This window comes from Marmota flaviventris, chromosome 7 (genome assembly GCF_047511675.1).
Source record: "Marmota flaviventris isolate mMarFla1 chromosome 7, mMarFla1.hap1, whole genome shotgun sequence".
Classification (NCBI taxonomy): Eukaryota; Metazoa; Chordata; class Mammalia; order Rodentia; family Sciuridae; genus Marmota; species Marmota flaviventris.
In genome coordinates this window covers 58,034,141-58,060,719 of record NC_092504.1, presented here as the reverse complement: position 1 = coordinate 58,060,719, position 26,579 = coordinate 58,034,141, and the positions used below count along the sequence as shown (strand labels likewise).

The following is a 26,579-nucleotide window of genomic DNA, read 5'->3' as shown; positions in this document are numbered from 1 at the left end:
GCTACCGCTCCCACCAGTGCTGACAACCGAGGTCTCTTGCACCAGCTACCGGGGGCGTGGCTACCGGAGGGCAAGCAAATTCGCTGGGGGATCTCAGCCCCAAGCTCTACAAACTTAGGGTCTGAGGGAGGCAAACAGGGAGAGTGAGCCCAGGCGTTCATGAAAACAGGGCTCCCAGGAGCTGCAGACCTGGTGTGTAGCCAGTATTGTGGTGAGCATCACAGGTGAGCGGGGCCTAGCTTGAGGAAAAGTGGGGAAGTGACTAGACACAAGAGAAGGCCCTAGGCACTCAGGATTGGAGACCCGCCCAGTCTGGGAGGAAGAGCTGCTGCACAGTGATTGGTTCCCGCCTATTGAGAGGAGAAGCTTGGCCCAGTGGGCACAGCTCCACCTACTGGAAGAGAAGTTAATCAAACTCTAAGACTGTATTTATTATTATTATTTTTTTAATTTGGGGTTTTTTTTTGTTTTGTTTTGTTTTTTTGTTGTTTTTTAAATTGTTTTTCTATTTTTTTAAAATTTTTTATATTATTATTTTTTAAATTTTAATTTTCATTTTTTATTATTATTTTTTTAACTTTTTTTCTTTTTCTATTTTCTATTTTTTTTCTTTTGTCTTTTCTTTTCAATTTTCTTATTCCCCCTTCCTTGAATTCTGCCTGCTTACTCTCATTCTCTTTAGTGACTTCTCCCCTTCCCTTCTAATATCTTTCCTCCCAAGCATCAAATAAATTTATAAGAGTAAACAGTAACTCAGCAGTCAAACAGAACAAGAAGTAACATGAGCAGCATGAAAAAGCAAGGAAGAAAAGGAGTACAAACAATGCAGGACAGCCTAAATATTCAGGAGGACCTAGAGTCATCAGAAAAATGGTCATATAAAGAACTCAAGGAATACCTTAGACAGATGGAATGGAACCTTAAAGAGGATACGAGACAGCAAATTCAAACAGTGAAAGAACACATTGAAAATGAATTACATAAACAGATAAAAGAAGAAGTTAAGCATCTTTATCAGAAGATAGAGATAATAAAAAAATCAAACAATAATTCTAGAAATGAAGGAAATTATAAACCAAATTAAAAACTCAATTGAGAGTATCACTAACAGAGTGGAGCAAGTAGAAGCCAGACGTCACATAATGAAGACAAAATATATCATCTTGAAAAGAGTCTAGCCAACTCAGAAAGGCTGGTAAAAAATCACGAGAAAAACATCCAAGAGATACGGGATAACATAAAAAAACCAAACTTACGAGTCATCGGGATAGAGGAAGGTATAGAGATTCAAACCAAGGGAATGAGTAACCTGCTGAATGAAATAATTACAGAAAACTTTCCAGAAATAAAAAAGGAAACGGATATACAAATTGTAGATGCATACAGGACACCGAGCACACAAAATCACAGTAGACCAACGCCAAGACACATTGTTATGAAGATATCCAATATACAGAACAAAGAGAAAATATTAAAAGCTACAAGAGAAAGGAGGCAGATTACTTTCAGGGGTAAACCAATAAGGTTAACAACGGATTTTTCATCACAGACGCTGAAAGCGAGAAGATCCTGGAACAATGTATTTCAAACACTGAAAGACAATGGATGCCAACCAAGAATTCTGTATCCAGCAAAATTAAGCTTCAGGTACGACAACAAAATAAAAATCTTTCATGATAAACAAAAGCTAAAAGAATTTGCAGCCAGAAAACCAGCATTGCAAAGCATCTTGAGCAAAACACAACACGAGGAAGAAATGAAAAACAATAACCAAAACCATCAGTGGGAAGTGCCTCGGTAAAGACAGCGGGTGGGGGAAAAGCTAATCATGGAGAAACAAACTAAATTAAAAAAAAAGATAAATAATCAAACATGGCTGGAAGTACAAACCATATATAAATAGTAACTCTAAACGTTAATGGCTTAAACTCTCCAATAAAACGACATAGGCTGGTAACATGGATTAAAAAAACAAATCCAACAATATGCTGCCTCCAGGAGACACATCTGATTGGAAAAGACATACACAGGCTGAAGGTGAAAGGTTGGGAAAAAATATACCACGCACAAGGTCCTCGTAAGCAAGCAGGGGTGGCCATCCTCATATCGAATAAAATCGACTTCAAGACTAAGTTAATCAAAAGGGATAAGGAAGGACATTATATACTGTTAAAAGGAACCATTCACCAACAAGACATAACAATTATCAATATTTATGCACCAAATAATGGTTCATAAAACAAATTCTCCTCAAGTTCAAGAATCAAATAGACCACAACACAATAATTATGGGTGACTTCCACACACCTCTCTCACCATTGGACAGATCCTCCAAACAAAAGTTGAATAAAGAAACTATAGAACTCAATATCACCATCAATAACCTAGACTTAAATGACATATATAGAATATATCAACCATCATCAAGTGGATATACTTTTTTCTCAGCAGCACATGGATCCTTCTCAAAAATAGACCATATATTATGCCATAGGGCAACCCTCAGTAAATATAAAGGGGTGGAGATAATACCATGCATTTTATCTGATCATAATGGAATGAAACTGGAAATCAAAGATAAAAAAGGAAGGAAAAATCCTACATCACATGGAAAATGAACAATATGTTACTGAATGATCAATGGGTTACAGAAGACATAAAGGAGGAAATCAAAAAATTCTTAGAGATAAATGAAAATACAGACACAACATATCGAAATCTATGGGACACAATGAAAGCAGTTTTAAGAGGGAAATTCATCGCCTGGAGGTCATTCCTCAAAAAAAGGAAAAACCAACAAATAAATGAGCTCACACTTCATCTCAAAGCCCTAGAAAAGGAAGAGCAAAACAGCAGTAAATGTAGCAGAAGGCAAGAAATAATTAAAATCAGAGTGGAAATCAACGAAATTGAAACAAAAGAAACTATTGAAAAAATTAACAAAACTAAAAGTTGGTTCTTCGAAAAAATAAATAAGATCGAAAGACCCTTAGCCATGCTAACGAAGAGAAGAGAGAGAACTCAAATTACTAACATACGGGATGAAAAAGGCAATATCACAACAGATGCTACAGAAATACAGAAGACAATTAGAAATTATTTTGAAAACCTATATTCCAATAAAATAGAAGATAGTGAAGACATCGATAAATTTCTTAAGTCATATGATTTGCCCAGACTGAGTCAGGAGGATACACACAATTTGAACAGACCAATATCAATGGATGAAATAGAAGAAGCAATCAAAAGACTACCAACCAAGAAAAGCCCAGGACCGGATGGGTATACAGCGGAGTTTTACAAAACCTTTAAAGAAGAAATAATACCAATACTTTTCAACTTATTTCAGGAAATAGAAAAAGAGGGAGCTCTTCCAAATTCATTCTATGAGGCCAACATCATCCTGATTCCAAACCAGATAAAGACACCTCAAAGAAAGAAAACTACAGAACAATATCTCTGATGAATCTAGATGCAAAAATCCTCAATAAAATTCTGGTGAATCGGATACAAAGGCACATCAAAAAAATTGTGGACCATGATCAAGTAGGATTCATCCCTGGGATGCAAGGATGGTTCAATATACAGAAATCAATAAATGTTATTCACCACATGAATAGACTTAAAGATAAGAACCATATGATCATCTCGATAGACGCAGAAAAATCATTCGACAAAGTACAGCATCCCTTTATGTTCAAAACATTAGAAAAACTAGGGATAACAGGAACTTACCTAAACATTGTAAAAGCTATATATGCTAAGCCTCAGGCTAGCATCATTTTGAATGGAGAAAAATTGAAGGCATTCCCTCTAAAATCTGGAACAAGACAGGGATGCCCTCTCTCACCACTTCTATTCAATATAGTTCTCGAAACACTGGCCAGAGCAATTAGACAGACGAAAGAAATTAAAGGCATAAAAATAGGAAAAGAAGAACTTAAATTATCACTATTTGCGGGTGACATGATTCTATACCTAGCAGACCCAAAAGGGTCTACAAAAAAACTACTAGAACTAATAAATGAATTCAGCAAAGTGGCAGGATATAAAATCAACACGCATAAATCAAAGGCATTTCTGTATATCAGCGACAAAACTTCTGAAATGGAAATGAGGAAAAATACTCCATTCACAATATCCTCAAAAAAAATAAAATACTTGGGAATCAACCTAACAAAAGAGGTGAAAGATTTATACAATGAAAACTGCAGAACCCTAAAAAGAGAAGTAGAAGAAGATCTTAGAAGATGGAAAAATATACCCTGTTCATGGACAGGTAGAACTAACATCATCAAAATGGCGATATTACCAAAAGTTCTGTATAGGTTTAATGCAATGCCAATCAAAATCCCAATGGCATTTCTTGTAGAAATAAATAAAGCAATCATGAAATTCATATGGAAAAACGACCCAGAATAGCAAAAGCAATTCTAAGCAGGAAGCGTGAATCAGGCAGTATAGCGATACCAGATTTCAAACTATATTACAGAGCAATAGTAACAAAAACAGCATGGTACTGGTACCAAAACAGGTGGGTGGACCAATGGTACAGAATAGAGGACACAGAGACTAATCCACAAAGTTACAACTATCTTATATTTGATAAAGGGGCTAAAAGCATGCAATGGAGGAAGGATAGCATCTTCAACAAATGGTGTTGGGAAAACTGGAAATCCATATGCAACAAGATGAAACTGAATCCCCTCCTCTAGCGATGCACAAAAGTTAACTCAAAATGGATCAAGGAGCTTGATATCAAATCAGAGACTCTGCGTCTGATAGAAGAAAAAGTTGGCTCCGATCTACATATTGTGGGGTCGGGCTCCAAATTCCTTAATAGGACACCCATAGCACAAGAGTTAATAACAAGAATCAACAAATGGGACTTACTTAAACTAAAAAGTTTTTTCTCAGCAAGAGAAACAATAAGAGAGGTAAATAGGGAGCCTACATCATGGGAACAAATTTTTACTCCTCACACTTCAGATAGAGCCCTAATATCCAGAGTATACAAAGAACTCAAAAAATTAGACAATAAGATAACAAATAACCCAATCAACAAATGGGCCAAGGTCCTGAACAGACACTTCTCAGAGGAGGACATACAATCAATCAACAAGTACATGAAAAAATGCTCACCATCTCTAGCAGTCAGAGAAATGCAAATCAAAACCACCCTAAGATACCATCTCACTCCTGTAAGATTGGCAGCCATTATGAAGTCAAACAACAACAAGTGCTGGAGAGGATGTGGGGAAAAGGGTACACTTGTACATTGCTGGTGGGACTGCAAACTGGTGCGGCCAATTTGGAAAGCAGTATGGAGATTCCTGGGAAAGCTAGGAATGGAACCACCATTTGACCCAGCTATTGCCCTTCTCGGACTATTCCCTGAAGACTTTAAAAGAGCGTACTACAGGGATACTGCCACATCGATGTTCACAGCAGCACAATTCACAATTGCTAGACTGTGGAACCAACCCAGATGCCCTTCAATAGATGAATGGATAAAAAAAAAATGTGGCATTTATACACCATGGAGTATTATGCAGCACTAAAAAATGACAAAATCATGGAATTTGCAGGGAAATGGATGGCACTAGAGCAGATTATGCTTAGTGAAGCAAGCCAATCCCTAAAAAACAAATACCAAATGTCTTCTTTGATATAATGAGAGCAACTAAGAACAGAGCAGGGAGGAAGAGCAGGAAGAAAAGATTAACATTAAACAGAGACATGAGGTGGGAGGGAAAGGGAGGTAAAAGGGAAATTGCATGGAAATGGAGGGAGCCCCTCATTGTTATACAAAATTACATATAAGAGGCTATGAGGGGAATGGGAAAATAAACAAGGAGAGAAATGAATTACAGTAGATGGGGTAGAGGGAGAAGATGGGAGGGGAGGGGAGGGGGGATAGTAGAGGATAGGAAAGGTAGCAGAATACAACAGACACTAGTATGGCAATATGTAAAAATGTGGATGTGTAACCGATGTGATTCTGCAATCTGTATTTGGGTTAAAAAAGGGAGTTCATAACCCACTTGAATCTAATGTATGAAATATGATATGTCAAGAGCTTTTTTGTAATGTTTTGAACAACCAATAAAAAAAGATCAAATTAATATCAATATATTAGAAGCCCATGGTACCAATATCAGTGTCATTTGTGGGGAAAGGTAATTTTATGATAAAACATGCTTAATTAAGTTTGCTGACTTTCAATAGTGATATAGACAGAACTCCAAATCACCCTTGGAGTCTTTTTCATGGTGACAGACCAGCAGCCAGTTCTCAGCTAGATATGGTAGCCTTTACCTCTACCTGCTGCTCTCTAGAGGCAAAAACTTACAAGGAGAAGGGAAAGGAGAGTGGATCATCTGAGGGTTTCGATAAGTAGCTTTCTGCTCAGTAGAAAGAACACATTTAGTATACATTGGGCCAGTGTTCTTGGATAACATTGTGAGGTGCTAAAGGTTTATTTGTTAATTGTTATTTTCAATAATCAACATGAGTTTCATTATTCGTGCAAAACAAAACAGTCTTCTTAGCCAAGATCCTATGTTGACAATTTCTGGCATTATTTAGTCTTCCAGGAAAGACTGGCACTTTTCAATCAGTTTTGACCCCTAGAGAAAAAAGCAAATAAGCACAAATGTGAGGGGGTGGATGGGGAAGAAGAAATGAGAAATCTAAACAACTATGGTCCCCAAGTAGAAAAACCTTCAGGAATTACTATGCCCAAGATAGGCTCTACTATAGCCTTTCTTCAAGGTACTTTCCCACAGACTTAGTCCCTTAGCATAAAGATTCAATTCATTTCAAGCTCTGTTCTACTTTGGGGACAAATATATATATATATATATATAAATTTTTTTTCTCCTCACAAAAATCAAAAATGCTGTACTCTTTGCTGCAGGATATAAACAGATCATTAGCATCAACCTCTTACTGAATTGTAAAACTAGTCTAGTCTGGCCCCCTTCACCACTCAGTGAGGTACAGAGACACCAGCACCAGATTTGAACCACACATTTCCACCACTGCATGTGGACGTGAATAGACCTCTATATTCAGCCCAGCAGTTCTCCTCTGTTTTTACCTGTACAGTTTTTATTCAAATAAAAATCATTTGTAGCAGCCTAGACAGATGAAGTGAGATCTTTAGCTAAAGTGAAAATGGAGCTTCAGAACCCTACTGTTAAGGTATATACAGACACACACATACACACACACACACACACACACACACACACATGCACAGCTGACTAGCAATCCTATGAGCTCCAGGGACTCTGTGGAAAATCTTTAGAAGACTGTTAATTTAATCCGTCCTCCTACTCTCTTTAAAATGTACCACACTAAATCATTCAGACACTTTAGAATCTATTTAGGATTGTTTTTATAAATATTTCTGGAGTTCAAGATGCTTATTTGGTAATCCATGACTTTTTAAATCAATTTTCATGGGAAAGTTCTTTATAAGTGTAACCCAAGACCTTCAATATTTAATCTTGTCAATTTCTCTGAACAATCTTTTCTTACATCAGTCCTTCCTGACCACACTTATTCCATGGTTCCCTGGTAAATTTCTGTTATGATAAAAAATTCTGTAAAAAGAAAAGTTTCTGACTAAGATGAGGTAAAAGAAAGGCCTCTAAGAAAAATATTTTAATAATGAGAATGGCCTGGAATGAAATAAAACCAGTGTTGATAACGCCACAGCTAGAGACAAGGCCCATCCAAGACTTAGTTACAGGTTATGTAAAACATGGACTCATGTGAGGGAATGTGGAGGATAGAAAAGAAAAATCTTCTTTACACTGAGTTCAAATTTCCCACTGTTTGATTTACTATGATGCTGGGCCTGTTGGGGGACTGCTATCATGTCACCCACCCTCAGATTTAGGATAAGTATTACCAGTCTATTCCTCCATATCCCCATGACATGGTTTTTAATCCCTTTTCTACTCTGTATACTCTGGACTTAACAATTTCCCATATCCTTTTAAAATGTGTTATTCATCTTTTCTGCAATCACAATGCAGTAACAGTAAAAATATACAAAAAGAGAAGAAACCCCTGTCAATGTGTTAAAAACTATAAAAAAGCACTATCAGTGTAAGAGATGTTGATGAATTTCTAGTGAGAAAAAAGAAAGCAATTGGGAATAATATTGACCAATATATCAAAGTGGATAAATAGGATCTCAGAATAGCAACCATAAAAAGATGTATCAGCAGCAAAAGACCAGAGAGTCATTGATTTCTGCGCTGTTTTTGTTCCTTTCTAGTGCCAAGTCCATTTTTTAAAACTTCCCACAGATTCTTAAAGCCACCATTGTGCTTTAAATAAATTCATTTTTTACCTGGGTTAGATTAGCCAGAATTTAATTTAATTAACAATTAAAGAATTCCCTCTGGCACACCAGCAAAAGTTCTATGCAAATATGTGGACAAAATAATCTTTAAAAATGCAAAGAACCAAAAAGTTTTTCTCCAAGGTATTCATTCTGAAAAAGAAAAAAATAACAAAAGACAGACATAACTTGAAAATGCAGCCCAACAAAACTTAAACGAATTCAAGAAAGAACACAACATGGGATAATAGAAATAGTCCAATTTACCCAGGATTGCAATGAAAAGAAAACTCATGTGGATAGATACTACTTGGATCTAAAAGTAACTCAATTCAAACTGAAACATTAACCCAAAGGAGTTTTCAAAATACAGCTCTAAGTTGATAGAATATTCTGTCATAGAAAGTATGTAAGAACCTGAAATATTTTAGTGGTGTAATGAAGGTAGGGGCTTTGTTGTTTTGTCAACATAGAAAAAGAAAGTCAAATAAAGTTCTCAAAAAGGAAGAATATACTAGGAAATATTTAGTTTGCATATTTGGAAAACTAAATAGATGCAGGCTGATTATGCAAAACTAAGTAGATGTGGCATGATTTTCTGCAATTGAGAATATATTAGAAAAAGAGAAAAGATGGCACTTAATCTTGACATCTGTAAGATCATCTCTTTTGAGAGATAGAGGGTAAGTTACTGACCTCTTTGTCAACCTGTACATGGTACTGTTATAAATAATATTTCAAGTAAACATGCCATTGAATAGACTGTTTAATAGCTCCCAGCTTACAGCAGCAACCTATTAACAAAAGACATAAATGTTATAGAAGCAAAGCAGGCTGTATAAATCTAGACAAAGCAGACGTAATAGAATAGCTTTTTTAAAAGATAGGAAAGGTGGGCTGAGGTTGTGGCTCAGTGGTAGAGGGCTCGCTTAGCACACGTGAGGCACTAGGTTCAAACCACAGCACCACATAAAAATGAAATAAAGATATTGTGTCCACCTACAACTAAAAAATAAATATTTAAAATATAAAAATAAAAGATAGGAAAGGTTGCACAGAAATTAAAGGAAGTTTAGACATGTCAATCGAGTTCTCAGAGGATTATTAGATGCTGAGTAAAGTTGAAGGATCAAGAAATAGAATATAACCAATTAAAACCAACAATAAACACACACACACACACACACACACACACACATACACATACACACAGAGTCTTTGGATACAGACAGGATGATTGAAGTGAGTGTAAGTGCACTGTATTTTTAAGTGATGGTAACATTTTAAAAAACTATTAAAAGGATGATAAAAATCACAGGTTACTAGTAGTGAAAGTTTAAGATTGGTTGCCTCTTGGAAGTGAGGAAGCTACTCTGCTCCTCTACTTGAACTTTTGCTAAATTTATGTATTACTTCTATCACTTTCAAGATGATGTAGAATATCAAGAGACAATGAATTATAGCAACCCCAAATGATAAGATCAATATAAACTGAGGTTATCAATTTGTGTGATCCAATCATAGTTTTCCTTCAGGAATGCATGCCAATATTGCAGTACCTTTGACAGTAGAGCAATCAAGCTGTGAGTCTCGTGGTTACATATAGATTATTAAAGCCAACAGATCTCTTCACATGAATTTGTGCTAAGTAAGCCTCATCCAACAGTGAAACTTTACCTTTTCTTCTTTGTTAAATTTCATATGTTATTTTCAAACCACCATTTCAACCTGTCCAAACATCTGCTAATTCATATTAACTTGGTTATTTTCATAGCAGAATTCTCATAACAGAATATGGGATCATAATAGAATATCCTCATAGTCTACTGGTTTGTAGATTAATGTCTCAGGCTTTAATTATCATTCCTCACAGGGAGGATTTTCTGTGAGTAGCCTAAAGAATTTCTGTGAATACAATTTTCTCTTTGAGCCTGTGAATGACTACAATTCACATTACTTCATGAAATGTATAATGCCTCTTCTCTGGACACCCCAAATCCACACTGGTAAGTTGGTAGATAGGTTGAACAGGTTATATCCACCCAAAACAATTTCACTCTGTGTAGATAAAATAATCTGAATCTCCTGATTTTTTCCCCTTTTATGTTTCATTCTTACTTTTGCCAACAATGTAATATTGACTTTGTCTCTCCTTTTTCTCCTTAGAACTCTCCTTTATTGTGGGCTTACTTCTTAAAATATGGCTTCCATCTTATCTATAAATTGCTTTCCCTCCCAACAGATATAGCTGGACAGGCAGGTTTTAAGCTTGCCCACTTTTCTTTCAACAGGCAGAACAGGCTCACATAATCGACTGCTATTATCTCAGAAAAGAAAACAAAGTATATGCCTTGTAGGTCCTTGGAGCAGTTAGTCTTTCACAGACCTAGGAGCACCTATGCCTCCTCACTCCTGGGATTGGGTTTCGTGGAGACTCCTGGGAAGTTCCTGGGTATTATTCCTTTGCACTACAGTCAATCCCAGACTCCTTCCACAAATGTAGAAGCCAGAGGCAAAACATTAGATTCCAAAATATGTTCATATTCTCTTCCTACCTTGTATACTAGGCATTTTTATATTCAGTTATTTTGAATATATTGTCTTCTTATCCTCATATTTTATGTCCCCCAATTCTTTCACAATTATGTTATTTTTGAATTGTTTTTTTATGTTACAGTCCTTGGTTCCAACTTCTCACCAAGAGTTAGTCATAAGGAAATACTGAACTGGAGGAGAAGCAGGTTATGATTATTTAGGAGCACCTTAGACAAACGCTTCCTAAAATGTGCTGCCCACATCAGCAGCAGCAGCACCAGGAGCTTGTCAGAAATGCAAATGATCAGTCCACACCCAAGACCTACTGAATCAGAAACTCCAAGTGCAACACATTTATTTCATTTTAACAAGCCTTCCAGGTGATTCTACTACACACAAAAATTTGAGAATCTTGCCTTTGAATAACTGCACAAAGGTAAACCTGACCAAACTTCAGAGATTGGCATAATTATGTAAAATAAGCATTTTTGTCTGGATTTTTAATTTTAGTTAGCATGACATACTCTTCCTATAACTTCTGTTTTCACCCTGAATTTGGGGAGAGATCCTAAAGTAATGAAGGAAGGGAAAGAAAATGAACAATATTTGTCCTTTTTAATCATTCAATTGAAAATTTCTTTTATGACAACAATTTTAAGTGAAAGGAAACAGGAATCTTCCTGTAACACTATTGATGAAATAATTTGAACAAGTAGAATTCTACCTCAAAAGGAAGATCACTTCAAAAACAGTCCCTCAGAAATCAACAGGCACAGCCCCTTCAGTGAAAGTATTTTTATGAGTGGGATATGAAGTGGGGACATATTTTCTGAATGCTTTGTGAAAGTTAAAATGTATTTAAAATAAACAAATAGACTCTAGTATTTGTGAATATATTCATTTTTTACTATTCCAGAGGTCAGCAAATATTTTCTGTGAAAAGCTAGATTGTAAATATTTTGGTCTTTGTAGTTCATATATTCTCTGTCTAACTATTCTGCCACTATAACAAGAAAGTAGCCATAGACACGTGATAAATTAATGGGTGGATCTGTCCTTCGTCTGAATTCTCTTGCTGTAACAAAACCATTAAGGATGGGTAATGTAGAAAGAGAAGAAGTTTATTTGGCTCACAGTTTTGAAGGCTGAAGAATTAAGATCATATAGCACTATCTGGCCTTTGGTGGGAGCATCCTGACAGATAACATTATGGTGGGAGTATATGTGGAGAGACCACATGGCAAGACAGGAAGCCAGAGAGATTCAAGAGCCAGGCTTATTCTTCTATGATTACCTGCTGTTGTGGGAAATAACCACAGTCCCATGAGAACTACATTAATTCCTTCTGAGGGCAGTACCCTCAATGACCAAGCCCTGACAGTAGGTCCACCACTTCAACATGACCACACTAGGAGCTAAGCTTCCAGCACACGAACATTTTATCCAAACCACAGCAGTCTATCTGCCAATAAACTCTTACTGATACATAAACAGGAAGCAGGAGTGATTTATCCTGAGGACAGTCATTTGCCTGCCCTTGACTAGTCTATATACGTGGTCCCTTACTTATGATGGTTTAGGATATTTTGACTTTATGATGGTATGAAAGCCATACAGGTTCAGTAGAAAGCACTTTGAACTTTAATTCTGATCTTTGCCCAGGCTGGTGATATGCTGTACTATATATAGACATGCTGAACAGCGGCAGTCAGTCCCAGAATCACAAGGGTAAACAACCACACTCTACAGTGTACTGGGTTGCTGCAATATGATGTTTGAAGATAAGTGTATTAAACACATTTTCAACTTGTGAAATTTTCAACTTAGGGTCTGTCAGGATGTAGCCCCATCATAAGTTGAGGAGCATCTGTAGCTACGTGAATATCAATATAAACACATGCAAAGTTTAGCTGAATAGTAGAAAGAAGCCACTGCAGGTAATTAAGGCAGTAGTGAAAATTATTACCTTTGAAAGTATTATCCAGGGCCATTGCTAAACTTACCCTTACTCCTAATCAGTCCCAGCTGGCTTGCCAAAGCATCAAGATACTTTCTCTCTTTTTGTTAACTACATACTCACCTTCCTGTACTCAGATTCTATCACCTGCTGTACTTTAATTTCTGCTCCTGAGTTCATGTCTCTGCCAGTCCAACCCAGGTACTCCTGCATTAATTCCCCTTTGGTGAGTTTGCATGAATTTGCTGTGGCACATCCTACCAAGATTTTCTTTGCAATGTAAGTTGCATAATTCACCAACTTGTGAAAAATAATTTACTTGTTAATTACATGCAATTAGATTAATTACAGAAAATATTGTCCTGGTAGTTAGCTTGGGGTGTGTGTATACACAGGTCTCTTGATCCTCTCAGTGTTCTGTCCTGTTTGTTCTTTAACTCCTGTTCTCATGAACTTCTGAGCACTGAGAAAATAAAATCTGTTTACCTAGTTCCCTAGTTTCTCTCCCAAACATAGTTAGTGACCTGATTGCGCCCCTACGTTTCTAAAACAAAACTCCAAGTTTCCCAGACAGGTTTTTAAACTGTTAATTTTGTGTAAAAAAATTTTTTTTAAATTCTTCTATATTTTTCAATGACATAATTTCTCTATAGTTACACCAATTCCTCCTTCTTCTCATACCCAGTGCTAAACATTCCCAGTCTATCTGGTGTCATGATTGCTGTATGCATCTCTATTTGTGCCAAATTTCTTCAAATACACATAAATATTCAACTATTCCAAGATGAAATATAGTTAATGACTCAAATCCACCTTGCCTGATGTTCTAACCTTTTCATGATTGCAGTGGGGAAAGGTTTTTTCCTCACAGTAACATTCCTGTTTAAGAATAAACAAGGAAACACAGTTACCTCTTTCTGAAAACACATGTCACTTTCCTCTGCATGGCAGCACATCTCCACCAGGTGCGTGAAGTCCACAAGTACCGACTGGAACTGTGCCTCTGTTGCACATGGTTTCTGCCGCACGAGGCTGATGAGGAGCCTAATCAGAAAGGAGGTGCAAAAATACAAGCACTCTCTGAGGTCCACAGGCCAGATCACAAACCTGCCCTACTTACTCAGAGCTACACACCACCCAGGCCTTATCCTTGCTCCCACTCTCCAGGCTGAAGACCCCCAAAATGGCCCTGCCAGCCTCACTGCCTTCACAATGGCCATTGCTATCTTTATGTTTACAGAGCAAACTTTCTACAAGCATGCCTCCTCAGTACAACCATAATGTTAAATTTAATTCTTTATTGCAATTATTAGTAGGTAAACATCTTTGTTTTCTGCTGTTTGATTGCATACGGATAGTATATAGTGAATTAAAGTTTTTCCTATATTTTTTGTGCATTCCAAACAATTAAATTCCAAGAGCTGGGGATGCAACTCAGTAGCAGGACATTTGCCTAGCACATGTGAGGCCCTGGACTCAATCTCCAGTTCCGCAAAAATAAACAAACAAATAAATAAATAAATTTCCAAGCAAATTACAAGTACAATACACATAGAAATTGAGGATGCCTTATATGTTATTAATGGTAAGACCAACAAGTTAATTTGAAACTTCAATGATTCATCATCTCAGATTTTCCCCACAGAATTTTCCCCCACAACTATAAACAACAGTGTTTTAATATCTTGAACATTCAACATTGTAATCCGGTTTCTGTCTCCCTATTTAATAGGCATTCAAATCTTCTAATACTAGTGTTGCTTATGCTTACAGAAAATCTCTTTCCCTCCCTCCCACCTTCCCCCCTCCCCTACCCCCTCTTTCACTGTTTCAGAGCAAGAAAACATTAAAAAAAGGAAAATGAGGCACGAACAATAGGAAGGACGTACATTGATCGATATTATACAGCTTACTCAACACCTTTACTTAAGTCTTCATTTTCAAATTCACATTGACAATACTAAGTGGCTTTACCTGTGCTGTAAATGAAAGAAAAATATCTTGAAGTTCTCAGTAGCTATTTCTTTTTTTTATTGGTTGCTCAAAACATTACAATGATCTTGATATATCATATATCATACATTTGATTCAAATGGGGTATGAATTTTCTATTTCAGTCTAAATCTGAGATCACCAAACTCTTTCAGGTAGTAAATATTTTAGGATTTAGGATATTACATGGGTACTTCTATTACAAGGCAGAAGACTTTGGTTTGCCTGGGATGGCAGATACAGGTGACAAATACAGTTTGTGACAGCTGTCATTGACTGGAGATGATGGAGAAGAGTGTCTAGCAGCAGGGGAAGGGGTGGTCAGTTTCACTCCACCCCAGTGACAAGGGTCCCAGCACACCCTTTTCTTCTCTCAGCTGTCTCCCCTTATGCAGCAAAGCCAATCACTGAGGCACTTACTCCAGGAGTGAGATACCATCCACCCTTGGCTGACCCCATAGCCATCAACAACAAAGTATATGTGGTACCAGAGCAGGCCCTGGGCAGCAGAAAGCAGGGTCACCACAGGAAAAACAGGCACTGGAAGCAAAGTGGAAACAGATGAAGCCAATCAGCCACTTCAGTTCAGGATTTAGTCTACAGAAGCAGTGCCCACAGCTCCCACAAACACAGCTCGCAGACCTCCATGGAAACGATAAAAGCAGACTTCCAGCTTAAAGTGGCAGACCAGGGACAGGCCACTTTGATATTCTTATTGCAGTGTCACCCTCTCCCATTCCCACCACCCCCACACCCTACCCACACCTGAGTATAAACAGAACTAAACAGCAGCACAACAGGAAGCACAGCCCCTGCTTCTTCCAGAAGTTACCCCAAGGTGAGGCCGGTCTGAGAAGCACACAAGTGGTGCACTCAGCAAGACAGTGCAAAAAGAAGTGAGGCCATTAACTAAGTCCATGTTTGCCTCTAATTCCAAGTCCTAAAAATCTAGAGAAATCAGATATGGGAACAGATTTATGCTCAAGTTTTTCTTTATAACAATTCAATATAGAAGGTGAAGACAATCTTCATATTCAACAATAGGAAATGGTTAAATTCATACTGTGGAATATTATAGATTTATTAAAATGCTACTTTAAAGAATAGTGACAAAATGCATACATGATAACATTTTGACAAGCTATATTTAAAATAGTGGCCATAGCCAACATCTTTTGGTATATTAGTATGTACTACATTTACTGTGCTTCAGGTAATGTGCTGATCACTTTATATATGTTAGTTCATGTTGTACTTTCAGTTGTCTCCTACAAAAAAAGGTCCTATGTCATCTCCACTTTGCTTTTGTAGCAGTGGTTTCAGACTCCATAACAGACTGGTGGGGTGAGCCTCACCCAGAAGCCACCAGCATGGGGGAACTACCAATGCTCATTGGAGAACTCTTCCTGACATAAGAAGCCAGGCTCCGACTTCCACCCAGTAAGACAGCCTTGGTGAATGAAGTCTGTAAAGTTGTGGTTCCTCAGCCAGGTCTGCAGACACTCATTTCTGAGTCAGACTTCAAAAAAATACCAAGAAAGCACTTTCATTCAAGTCCTGCAAACCATTAACACACAAGCAGCACTGGCAAGTTTCCTCTGAAAGGGAAAGCGGGCAGGGAGAGGTCGACTCTTCCCCTTACAACAAAACATATGCCTCTTTGCTAGTCCAGGGATCCAGACTGCAGCTGAGCAGGAGTCAGCAGTACTGGAGAGGATGACTTTCCCCATGGCATCACGGTAGATAGCATGCCTGGAGAATTCCATCTCCCCGAAGATTCTGGGGATAATTTCTGTGACTGAAATTCAGCATAAACAGATAGTAGCAGGAGCCTACAAACCTGCATTATTAATCATCTAGAATGAAAGATGGATAGAAAGCAACTTTGGGAGTGTGTGCTTGCACATATGACATTGTATGTTCCCATGCTATACATATATTTATAATATGTATCTGCTGTGTTGGAATTAAATTATTATTATTGTCTTCTCTCTACTTTTTCTGGGTTTTCTAAGTGATTGCATATTACTTTAATGATAAAAGAAATCAAAAGTTTTTAAAGAACTAGGAGAATATTTTTCTATCCAACTGTTCTATACATAGTCAATTTTTGTTCTAAAGCAGAACTAAATTTGACCCCCTTCCCTTGAAAAAAACCACAGTGCTTGTTTGTGTCTCTATAAAATTCAAGTCTGCGTAGTTAGGATATATAGTCAAGTAACTTATTCTATCCTTGAATGACAATTACCAGTGTTTAGTTGATTATTTAACATGATAATACAAACTACTTTCCACTGGAATTTGGTGGATTTTTGTGTGTAATATGTTTTCTTACAGAAACAGTAATGCTTGAGGTATTAAAGTGCACTGTCCAACCCATTAAAAAAAATAGTGTAGCTTAAGTCCCAGATTACAGAAACCAGGGATCCTAGGTACCTAAAATAAAATTGTAGACCTTGCTGGCTTACACAGTGGGATGATCGTATTTCTAAACACCTGATTTAGATTTCTGTGGTCTGGTAAAGGGGATTGAGTACTATAAGGACCCAAAGTTGATATAAGATAGGGACATCATTTTCTGCTCGTTCCTGTAAAACCTGGATTTCTCTTTTCTTCTAAGATCATGAAAGGTCACAAGTTCTGGTTTGGTCTTCCACTCATTGTTTGGTGAGATGGTGGATAAGACACTTAACCTTTCTGACCCTATTCTATAAAAAGAAAATCTGAGCATGGATACTGCAAGGTTTTTGTGAGAATCAAAAATAATATATTAAAGGTTTGAGCATGGTACCTGGCACACTGAATGTATTCAATAAATAGTGCAAAGAAAATAATAGCAATGAATAAAAATGACAATAATAACATAACACAACTTGCATTCATGTTAAATTATCACTTGTTCCAACCATGGTCTCTTTCCTCCCTTACCCTCACAGTAAGATGGTACATTGTCACAGCTTCTCTCCTATGTATTCATTTATTTTTTCAGCAAGTTCTGGGTGAGTTTTTTTTACAGTGCCCTCAGGACTTGAGTTGTTGATTCAACCAGAACAGGGAACCCTAACAGGAAAGGTAGCAAGTATCTGTGTCATACAGTCGCCTTCTCTTTTCTCACAAGCTGAAGGATCCCAAATGCCCTCGTAATTTGCCCCCCGCCCTGGACCCCTCCAGTCTTGTCTCTCATCCTGTCCCTGAGTCACACCTAGCTAGCTGCTCTGCTTGCTTTCCCTGCGGGTCAGCTAGTTTCTGGATGCACTTCCACAGAGCGGCCAGCAGAGGGAAGACGAGCACAGCGGCTGAGTTCCTCCTTGGCCCGCCACCGCTTTAGAAGGGGGGATAGTGGAGGATAGGAAAGGCAGCAGAATACAACAGACACTAGTATGGCAATATGTAAATCAGTGGATGTGTAACCGATGTGATTCTGCAATCTGTATACAGGGTAAAAATGGGAGTTCATAACCCACTTGAATCAAAGTGTGAAATATGATATGTCAAGAACTATGTAATGTTTTGAACAACCAACAATAAAAATTAAAAAAAAAAAAAAGTGGTCCAGGCAGTGTCTGGGAATAGGATTCAGGACCCGGCAACTCTGTGCTTCTCAGGAGCTGGACCCTCACCCCAACAACTGTGTTGCACACGGTGTGACTCACGTGCAGTTATTTTACCTCTCCTATGCCCTCCCGCCCTGTTTCTTTACATACCGCCTGAGTGCCTTTATGTAAAATTATTTGCCCTAATCTTTCCAACACTTTAGCTCTTTATTATTTACTTTTTAAAATCTTGACATATATTCTTGACCCATAATATTAGCAACTTGTTTTCAGCTTTTCATTTCTATGGTATTTAATTTTCATTAAACTATCCATCATTTCATTGAAACCTTAGTCTACTTTTAGTTACCATCTACACTCAACATTTCAGCTCAATATTTTTTCTTAATTGCATTTTAAATTATTTTACTTTGAATTTATACTTCCTTTTTGTTTTCTCTATCATACTCTTCAAACTTTTCCATGATCTCAACTTCTGCTTTCTCTTTACCATCTTGCTGATTTTTTTCTTTCTGCTCTAGGAGTCCCTTCACTTGTTTTTACTATTTTGTGGATCTGTGCTGTGATGGTAAGCCAGAGTTATACAGGCTGAGAGCAGTGAGAAAGCCCTTGCCACTATCAGGGAAACTTAGAGAATTTTTTTCAGCCTGACATTTGACTCCCAGGATGAATCCTCCCAGAAAATTCCATAAACCCCTTCATTAACTGTCTCTATGCTCCTGTTTTTTCCATAAAGAGAATTCAGTGCATTTACTGGAACAAAAATGCTTCCTAATATTTTGCACTATTGTCTAGCCTTTATGTGAATAACTCCAGGTTTTAAAAAGTCTAGTGCTTGGTATTATAAGCCCTGGATTTGGGGCACACTAACAGCTTGATGCTGGGAGTTAGGCCTAAATGTTTTGAGCCAGATAGCTTGAGTTCCCATCCCAGCTCAATTACCTGTGGACCTCCTGCATAATGTCATAGCAGGAATTTTTGCCTTCTCAGTCCCAGTTTCTTTATAATTAAAACAAATAAAATATTATCTACGTCATAAATTTATGGTAAGGATTTAATGAGATGACATCATGACATGTGCCTATTTGTGTTCAAGGAATGGTCACTAGAGGAAGCAAACAAAACCTCCTCTCTGGAAATGAAATGGACTCTCTCCTCAATCCTGGGATAAAGAATGATGAACTACATTTTACAAAGGTCTTTGGGTACTTAGTGAAAAGCTCTAAGATTTAGTTTGTGACCAGCTCACCTTGGGAAATGAAAGGACTTCAGGGTCAGCCGGTCTATGAATAGCAAGTACTGCAAAAAGACAGAAAAAGTAACAACCTTGTACTTGCTGACCAGGAGAATGTGTTCACTCCCAAGGTAATGAACACCTGTCTCACTCAGCAAGGTGATATTTTTGTACTAATAATATTTAGACTGCTTTGACAGAATGAGTCTTAAAGTAAATAAATCAGAAATAAGCCGCTACTTCTGATGATCTTGGGAGAAAAAGAGCAATAAGGACCAGAGCCTGCTTTCTCCTGAAGGAGGGCAGAAAGGGTGGGTGGCACTGTAACAGAACTACCCCACATTGGAGGGGGGGTGCTTTGGGTGCATCCTACTGGTTCAGGGAAATGGGAACCTTTGGTGTTTCCTCTCACAGTCACTTCTGGTAGATCCCAACAGGGGCCTCTAACCTGGGCTCTATCACCTACAGAGTCACTCCAAGGATAATATATGGCCCATGGAAATTTCTTGACTCTGGGCTCAGAATGAGGTGGGGTTAGAGACATACATGACTAAGAAAGATGCTTCTATGTCAGCAGCAGCAAAATAAATAAATAAATAAAATGTCTCTAGTAACTGATAGTTAGTGTTCCATTCCATCTATCTATATGAGATCGAAACAGGGGAAGTGCCTTCCCACTGCCTGTGAGATCTTAATCACCTCTACTCTCAGTAGCAAGAGTAACATGCACCCCCTGAGGTTGTATGAATTGCAGGGATAACTGGCAAGGCTATACCCATCATGGCATGCCCTAGTAATGCTCAGAAATCTCATCTCCCAGATGATCCACCTTCACACTGATGCTTTCCACATCCCTAATCTGACCCATCTCCTGCCTTCCTGCTCTCCCTAAGTCTTCTTAGGACTTGGGGCTTTCTCTTAGAAAACTCCCCCATATCCACCTTTTTTCTGAACTTCTCTTTCTCCCTCTATACAAGACATTGGCTCCCTGATGGTAGAGCTTACTCCAAATTTTCTTAAAAGGAGGATATTTTTCAGGGTGGAGCTTTCCAGACTCTTCAATCATGGACACAACTTATTCTTTCTCTCCATGTAGTGACTTTGTCCCGTGGTTATGTAAGCACTTCTAGATGGAGAAAAGTGGCTACAGTCAAACCTGCTCTGATTCCCTCACTTGGTGATTAATCTGCATAAACTCCTTGTATTCTAAACCTCATGCATCTCTCCCAGATGCCATAGGGTTTCTCTCATGGTTGCCACTGGACGTCAGGCAGATGGTGGGCTCATATCTTAGAGTTTTGTGCAATCATTATCTTACTATAGTTCTAAGACTCATTATGATGTATTTTTTATATTTTTGAAATGCGTTAATTCTTTAAATTCAAGAAAATGAGCCAGAGCATGTTGCAGCAAATCTATTGTTTATAAAAATAACAATAGCAATAATAAGTAAAATAAAAAGGGAAAAAAAGAGGAGACTATTTTTCCATGAATACTACTGACTTTAGCACTTGGATCCCTTTTACTGCTTCCAACAGATCTCTCCTTTATCCTCTTTTGAAAGCCACAGCTTCTAGGAAGTATATGTCATTGAACTTTTTGTTCACCCCCTATCCCTATTTCTTTCACATAGAGAAAGCCTGGTCATACCCCCTCATTTTCTATGACTTCAGACCCAGTTAATTGTCATGTTTTTTACTATTATCTTACCATTTATTATTTTTTGTAATTTTAGCAACTACATCAATTATGCACATGTGACAGATTGATTGCAAAATGGTACCCAATTGTCTAGCTTTGCGTCCATATCCTTTACAATGTGACTTTTCAATTCTTCTTATCAAGAAATAAAATCTATTTCCACACTCCCTCATCTGAACTGGCCTTGTGACCTACCTCCCAGCAGAACTGACATTGCTCAATTCCAAATCTGGGCCTCGTGGGGTCTCCACACTTGCCATTTCTCCCATCTACCTTATAAAGAAGCTGCATTGGCCTGTCAGATGGCAGGGGACCCCATGCAGCAGAGACAACCATCTTAGTTGAGGCCATACAGAGTCAGCCAGCCCCCAGCTAACTGCGAACACAGGAGCAAACCTTGATGAAAATGGCCCAGGCTAGCCCAGGTCAGCAAACTTGTCCAATCAACCTATAGATTTGTGAGCATTTTTAAGTCATTACATTTTCATATGATTTGTTATGCTGCAAAACTAAATGATACATCTGTGAGTAGGGGATGGGGGGCAAACTTGATAATGGAGTGTAGTAGTGGAGGGGAAATAAGAACAGCCCAGTGAAACAACTATTTTAATAGATGCTATAAAAGTGGGAGTAAGTAAGAGTTTGGGATTCAGTACTTTTGCTGACTTAATCCAGAAACCTTCTTAAATATAGAGCACCAACTGGGAAATCCTGCTCAAATATAGAGAGAGTGCATTCTGCTGGTAGCATTTCCAATCAGTAGGCTTTTTAATATTGGTAACAGCAATAGCACTTTGCAAAATCACTTACTTGTAAACTTTTCTAATGTGTAAATGTTTTCACATGATACTTACACCTACACATGCATATGTATTTCCCATAGTATATCATTCCTCTCAGGTTCCCCTTAGAAATCCACCTGAGTATAAATCCTGCCTCATCCCTAGTTGATTGTCAAACAATAAAGATACAACATTTAACAATAAAGATACAACATCTAATACAACATTTTGTATTGTCCTTACAATACTGCATGGGGGTATAGTGTCCTTACACTGGCTACATGTAGTGTAGCTTCAAAGGCACAAATTTTGTAGGAAGTGACAAGGAAACATTTCTATTTAACAGCAACAAAAAAAGATGAAGTTTCCAATAACTTAACATATCTAAAGATGAAATAGTCTGCTTTCCCATCACTGGATATATTTATAGATGAACTAAACAGTGTTTTAGAAGGATTTCCTAAACTTGGGGCTGGGAAAGTAATATCTAAAATTCCTCCCATTTTCATAATAATTTAACTGACTTTATATCTTTATAGAAAAGATTTTTGGCATTTAAATGTTTGTTTCCTGTACTGAGAATGCCTAGTAATATTTTGTATTCTTATAATAAGTCACTACAGAGCATTATCTGATACAAGGCACTCCATTAAACAAGGAAAAAGAGGGAAATCAAGGATTCAGGGAGTTGTATTCATAGGCGTTACATTGTCTCCCAGCTGGCAACCTCAATAAATCGCCCCAAAACTGTTCTTCAAAACAGATTCAGGCAATCCTAACAATAGCACTGAAAGTGGTAATAAATAAAGACATACTATTGAGGCAATATCCATCATTCCAATGGAACAGTTCAAGTACTTTCCCATAATATAGGTCCTCAAAATTGAAGGTCCTATGGCCCAAATGATTCTTTTTCTTTTTCTTTTCTTTTCTTTCTTTTTTTTTTCTTTTCTCATTTTGGCAGGAGGCAGTGCAAGGAATTGAACCCAGAGTCTCACATGTGCTAGGCAAGTGTTCTACCACTGAGTCACATCCCCAACCCAAAAGATTCTTAATAAGAACAAGCCAAGGAGTTTACTTTATTACAGGACTTCTCTGGCTTCCATTTTTGCTAGAGAAGATTACTTTCCAAAAGGAGAAAGGAAATAAATTATTTCCAAACTTACCTGAACCTGACAACAGAACCCTCTTTGCATGCAACACCTTATAAGACGAATGTGACAAAGTTCACATTTTAGGAAAAACACATTAATTACATCTCTGTTGATATTTCTGATCAGTTTGCTTCTATGTCATTAACTAATCAAGTAAGGGTAACAGGCATGGTAGGCATAATTGTTAAATTGCTGAATATTCTTAATTTCACTTGACTTCTAATACAACATTTTGCTGCTCTGTTCATTTTGCAATAGTTAGATCTGTACTCAGTTTAAATTTTTTTGTATCAGCTCTCTTGTTGCCAGCAAAAAAGGAAAAAAAAGTAAGCAAGCATCCTTACTTTTGCTTTTCAATTTGGAGTTCCTTCTGAGCTTTGCACAAGTGCCCTTTAAGGATGATGACTTGGTCACAAGGTAAAAATGGGGAAATGTAAGTTCTGTCTACTTGCAGATCATCAAAACATGGCTTCCTGAAGGCATATGAGTTGTCACAGCAGTGACCCACACCAGCATTGATAGGCTCAACCTCATGTCTTCTGCACAGAGCTCCAAGAATTAGCTTTGCCTTTCCCGAAGGAGAATTAAAATAAGAGTGATAAAGTTTATGGTTATTGCTTTTTTTTTGCCCATAGAACATAAGATTACATTTAAGTATTTTCAAATTCTAGTTTCTGCTAATTCCACCTGGATTTCACTGTGTGGGAAAACAGAAGAGTGCCAGGTGCAGCCTTATTCCTAGCCTTATTCTTCCTCCTCCTTCAAATTGAGTTCCGTTGGACCCCATTTTCAGGTTCCTTCCCAGTCGAGTGGATAGACCAGTGTTAATTAAAGCAGGAATTTCTTATGCTCCACCAAATTTGAATCAAGCCTCAAGTCAACACTATTGCTAACTTGACTCAGATGTAAGATTGGTAACTGCAGTTCTTAAGAAGCTCAAATCCAATTTCTTCCTATTTTTTAATAATTGGACATATGTAACCAACCACAGAACTTGGCACACAGTAGATGCTCTATGAATATTTGCTGATTGAATAATGAAAGAACTCCTGGAATCCTATGTTGATTGTCGCCATTTTCTTGACAGTTTTAGACCTGTCACCTTGCCTTACTCCCAACGTGGTTCTCAGACACCCATACTTACCCGGATGCCCATAGGCCCCACAGAGTATGCTGACTACCCAAATTCTCTGTCCTGTACATATGTGAGGATGAAATAATTAAAATCAATAAATTTAATGTATGAGTTTACCCATTTTAGAATTAAACCAAGATATTGCTCCAAAACTAGATTTTAGGAATAAACAAGTCTAATCAGAAGAGTTCCCCAAGGTAGACATGACTCAATTTTTAAAAAAAAGTTTTTTATAAAGGAAGGCAGGGCTAAGTAATAATTTTTCAATCTACAATTGTGGCAAGTATACTTCATCAAAATAAAGACCACTTGTAGAGAATGGGATCCACCATGGACACAGAGCAGAGAAAGTTATTACCAAACAAGAATTCAGGAGTGTTAAGAAAATACTGCTAGAGACCCAGATGCTAAATCTCAGAGACTTGAGTATCTGGTCCCTGGAGGAATTTTACCCATTGTGAGGAAGAAATAGTTTGTCATGATTCCTATAGCCTAAAGGAAATATCTCTCAAGACCATCTGTTTTCCCTCTGATTCTAGGATATGATTACTCATATCCTAATTCAGCCTTTTCATTCAGGAAAAAGGGTAGCCTGGTTATACCAATTATTTCTACTGTTAAAAAGACACTGTTCATTGTAATTGAATACATATGGATTCCCATAAATTTAATACTTGTATGATTAGAATGAGTTAGTCTAAGAAACTATTTTTGAAATTTCTGACAAAATCACTTTAGTGCTTAAATATCCAAGCAATAGACCTTGAGATATGATCCAGGGAAAAACTTTGTGAATCTAACATGCCTGAAGTTAGGGAGGTTACCCTGTTGATAGCTGAAGACAATTAGCATTAGCTTACCTTCAAGAATGTCCCCTGAGAACAAAATTATGAGGCTCCATTGACAGTTTGTGGATGTCCACAAAAGTTAAATGGATTGTTGGGGATTACAAATTAGAACTCTCAGGAACAAGCAGACATAATGTCACCGATATACTTACTGAGTCCTCAGTACAGAAAAACTGTTGCTCATCACTTTGTGGGCAGCATCTGGAGGCTGCAGCTGCCATCTTCTTTGTGAACATAACCAATTCTTGAGCAGATAGTTGTGGAGCTTTCTTGGTGTAAAGGACCATGAGCCTAAAAAATCAATTTGCTCTTACTAGCAATGGTTACACACCCAAACATCAATTCTACAGTTTTCCCCAATAGCTGACATTATCTCTGATTGAGAAGGAACAAGATATTAAATTGAGTTTAATTGTATCCCTTTTGTCCTTCCTTTGGACCAGCACCATATTGAATATATCTGGAGGTCTGTTCCTGCCTCATGCACTGCTCCACTCAAAAACCACCTTTTTTTCTCCTTATCAGGGACACTGTGACAGCTAACTTAGATGGCTGTGAAATCAGACCTAGAGTAAACAGCTTCTGAAACAAATATATGCAGAAACTATAAAGCCTTTAGTGATCATCTGCCATGTGTAGGAATAGAGGGTACAGTAACCATAGCAAGCAGCCCCTGTGCTCTAGGGACTCACATCCTAGTGAGGGAGATGGACAAGTATATTCAATCTGTGGAAAGTACATAGTACTGTAGGTTCTGTCAAGATGAACAAGAAATTAAAAATAAGAAGATCCAATCCTATTGAAAACAAAGGAAGAATTATCCTCCTTCCTTTTTCTTAGTGTATTTATTTTAGAACACTTTATTTTGTATTTTCACCTCTCTTTGAAACTCATACAATTTTTTTTTCAAACTAGAAACAGCCTTTTCCAGCTTTTTGACCCAGAAACATCTTTCTCAAGGACCCAGGAACCATCCTTTTGAAATGCAAACATGAAAGATAGCACCCCTATCTCCCAGTTTTTGTGAGAAGGTAGGAGATTTGCTCCAAGTTGCAAAAGTACTCCCTCTTTTAAAGATATAAGAAGTTAAAAAGTTTATTTTGTTGCTGTTGTTTTGTTGTCATTTTTGGTTTTGTTTTATCTCTGGATGAAGTCACATAGTTAACACAAATGGTCATCCCAATTAACAGATAAAGTTAGGATGAACCATGTGTGACAAATGGTACTGTCAAGTCCTCTCACTTGGAGACTAGTTATTGTTTTTATGAAAACATATATGCAATGGGTTGTGTCTGCCTGGCTGTATTCGTGGAGTGAGATTTCCTTCT

General features: G+C 37.6%; 1 protein-coding gene across 1 annotated transcript in view; it reads right to left on the bottom strand.

Moving 5' to 3' along the window:
• Positions 1-6,584: 6,584 nt before the first annotated feature.
• LOC114104682 (alpha-fetoprotein-like) overlaps positions 6,585-26,579 on the bottom strand; it is a 40,583-nt gene continuing 20,588 nt past the window's right edge. Inside the window, exons 11-14 of the mRNA XM_027950896.2 lie at positions 25,404-25,542; positions 23,613-23,836; positions 13,763-13,895; positions 6,585-6,629 (exon numbers count right to left, since the gene is read on the bottom strand). Of these exons, the coding sequence (XP_027806697.2) occupies positions 6,585-6,629; positions 13,763-13,895; positions 23,613-23,836; positions 25,404-25,542 (541 nt within the window). The remainder of the gene's footprint in view (positions 6,630-13,762; positions 13,896-23,612; positions 23,837-25,403; positions 25,543-26,579) is intronic.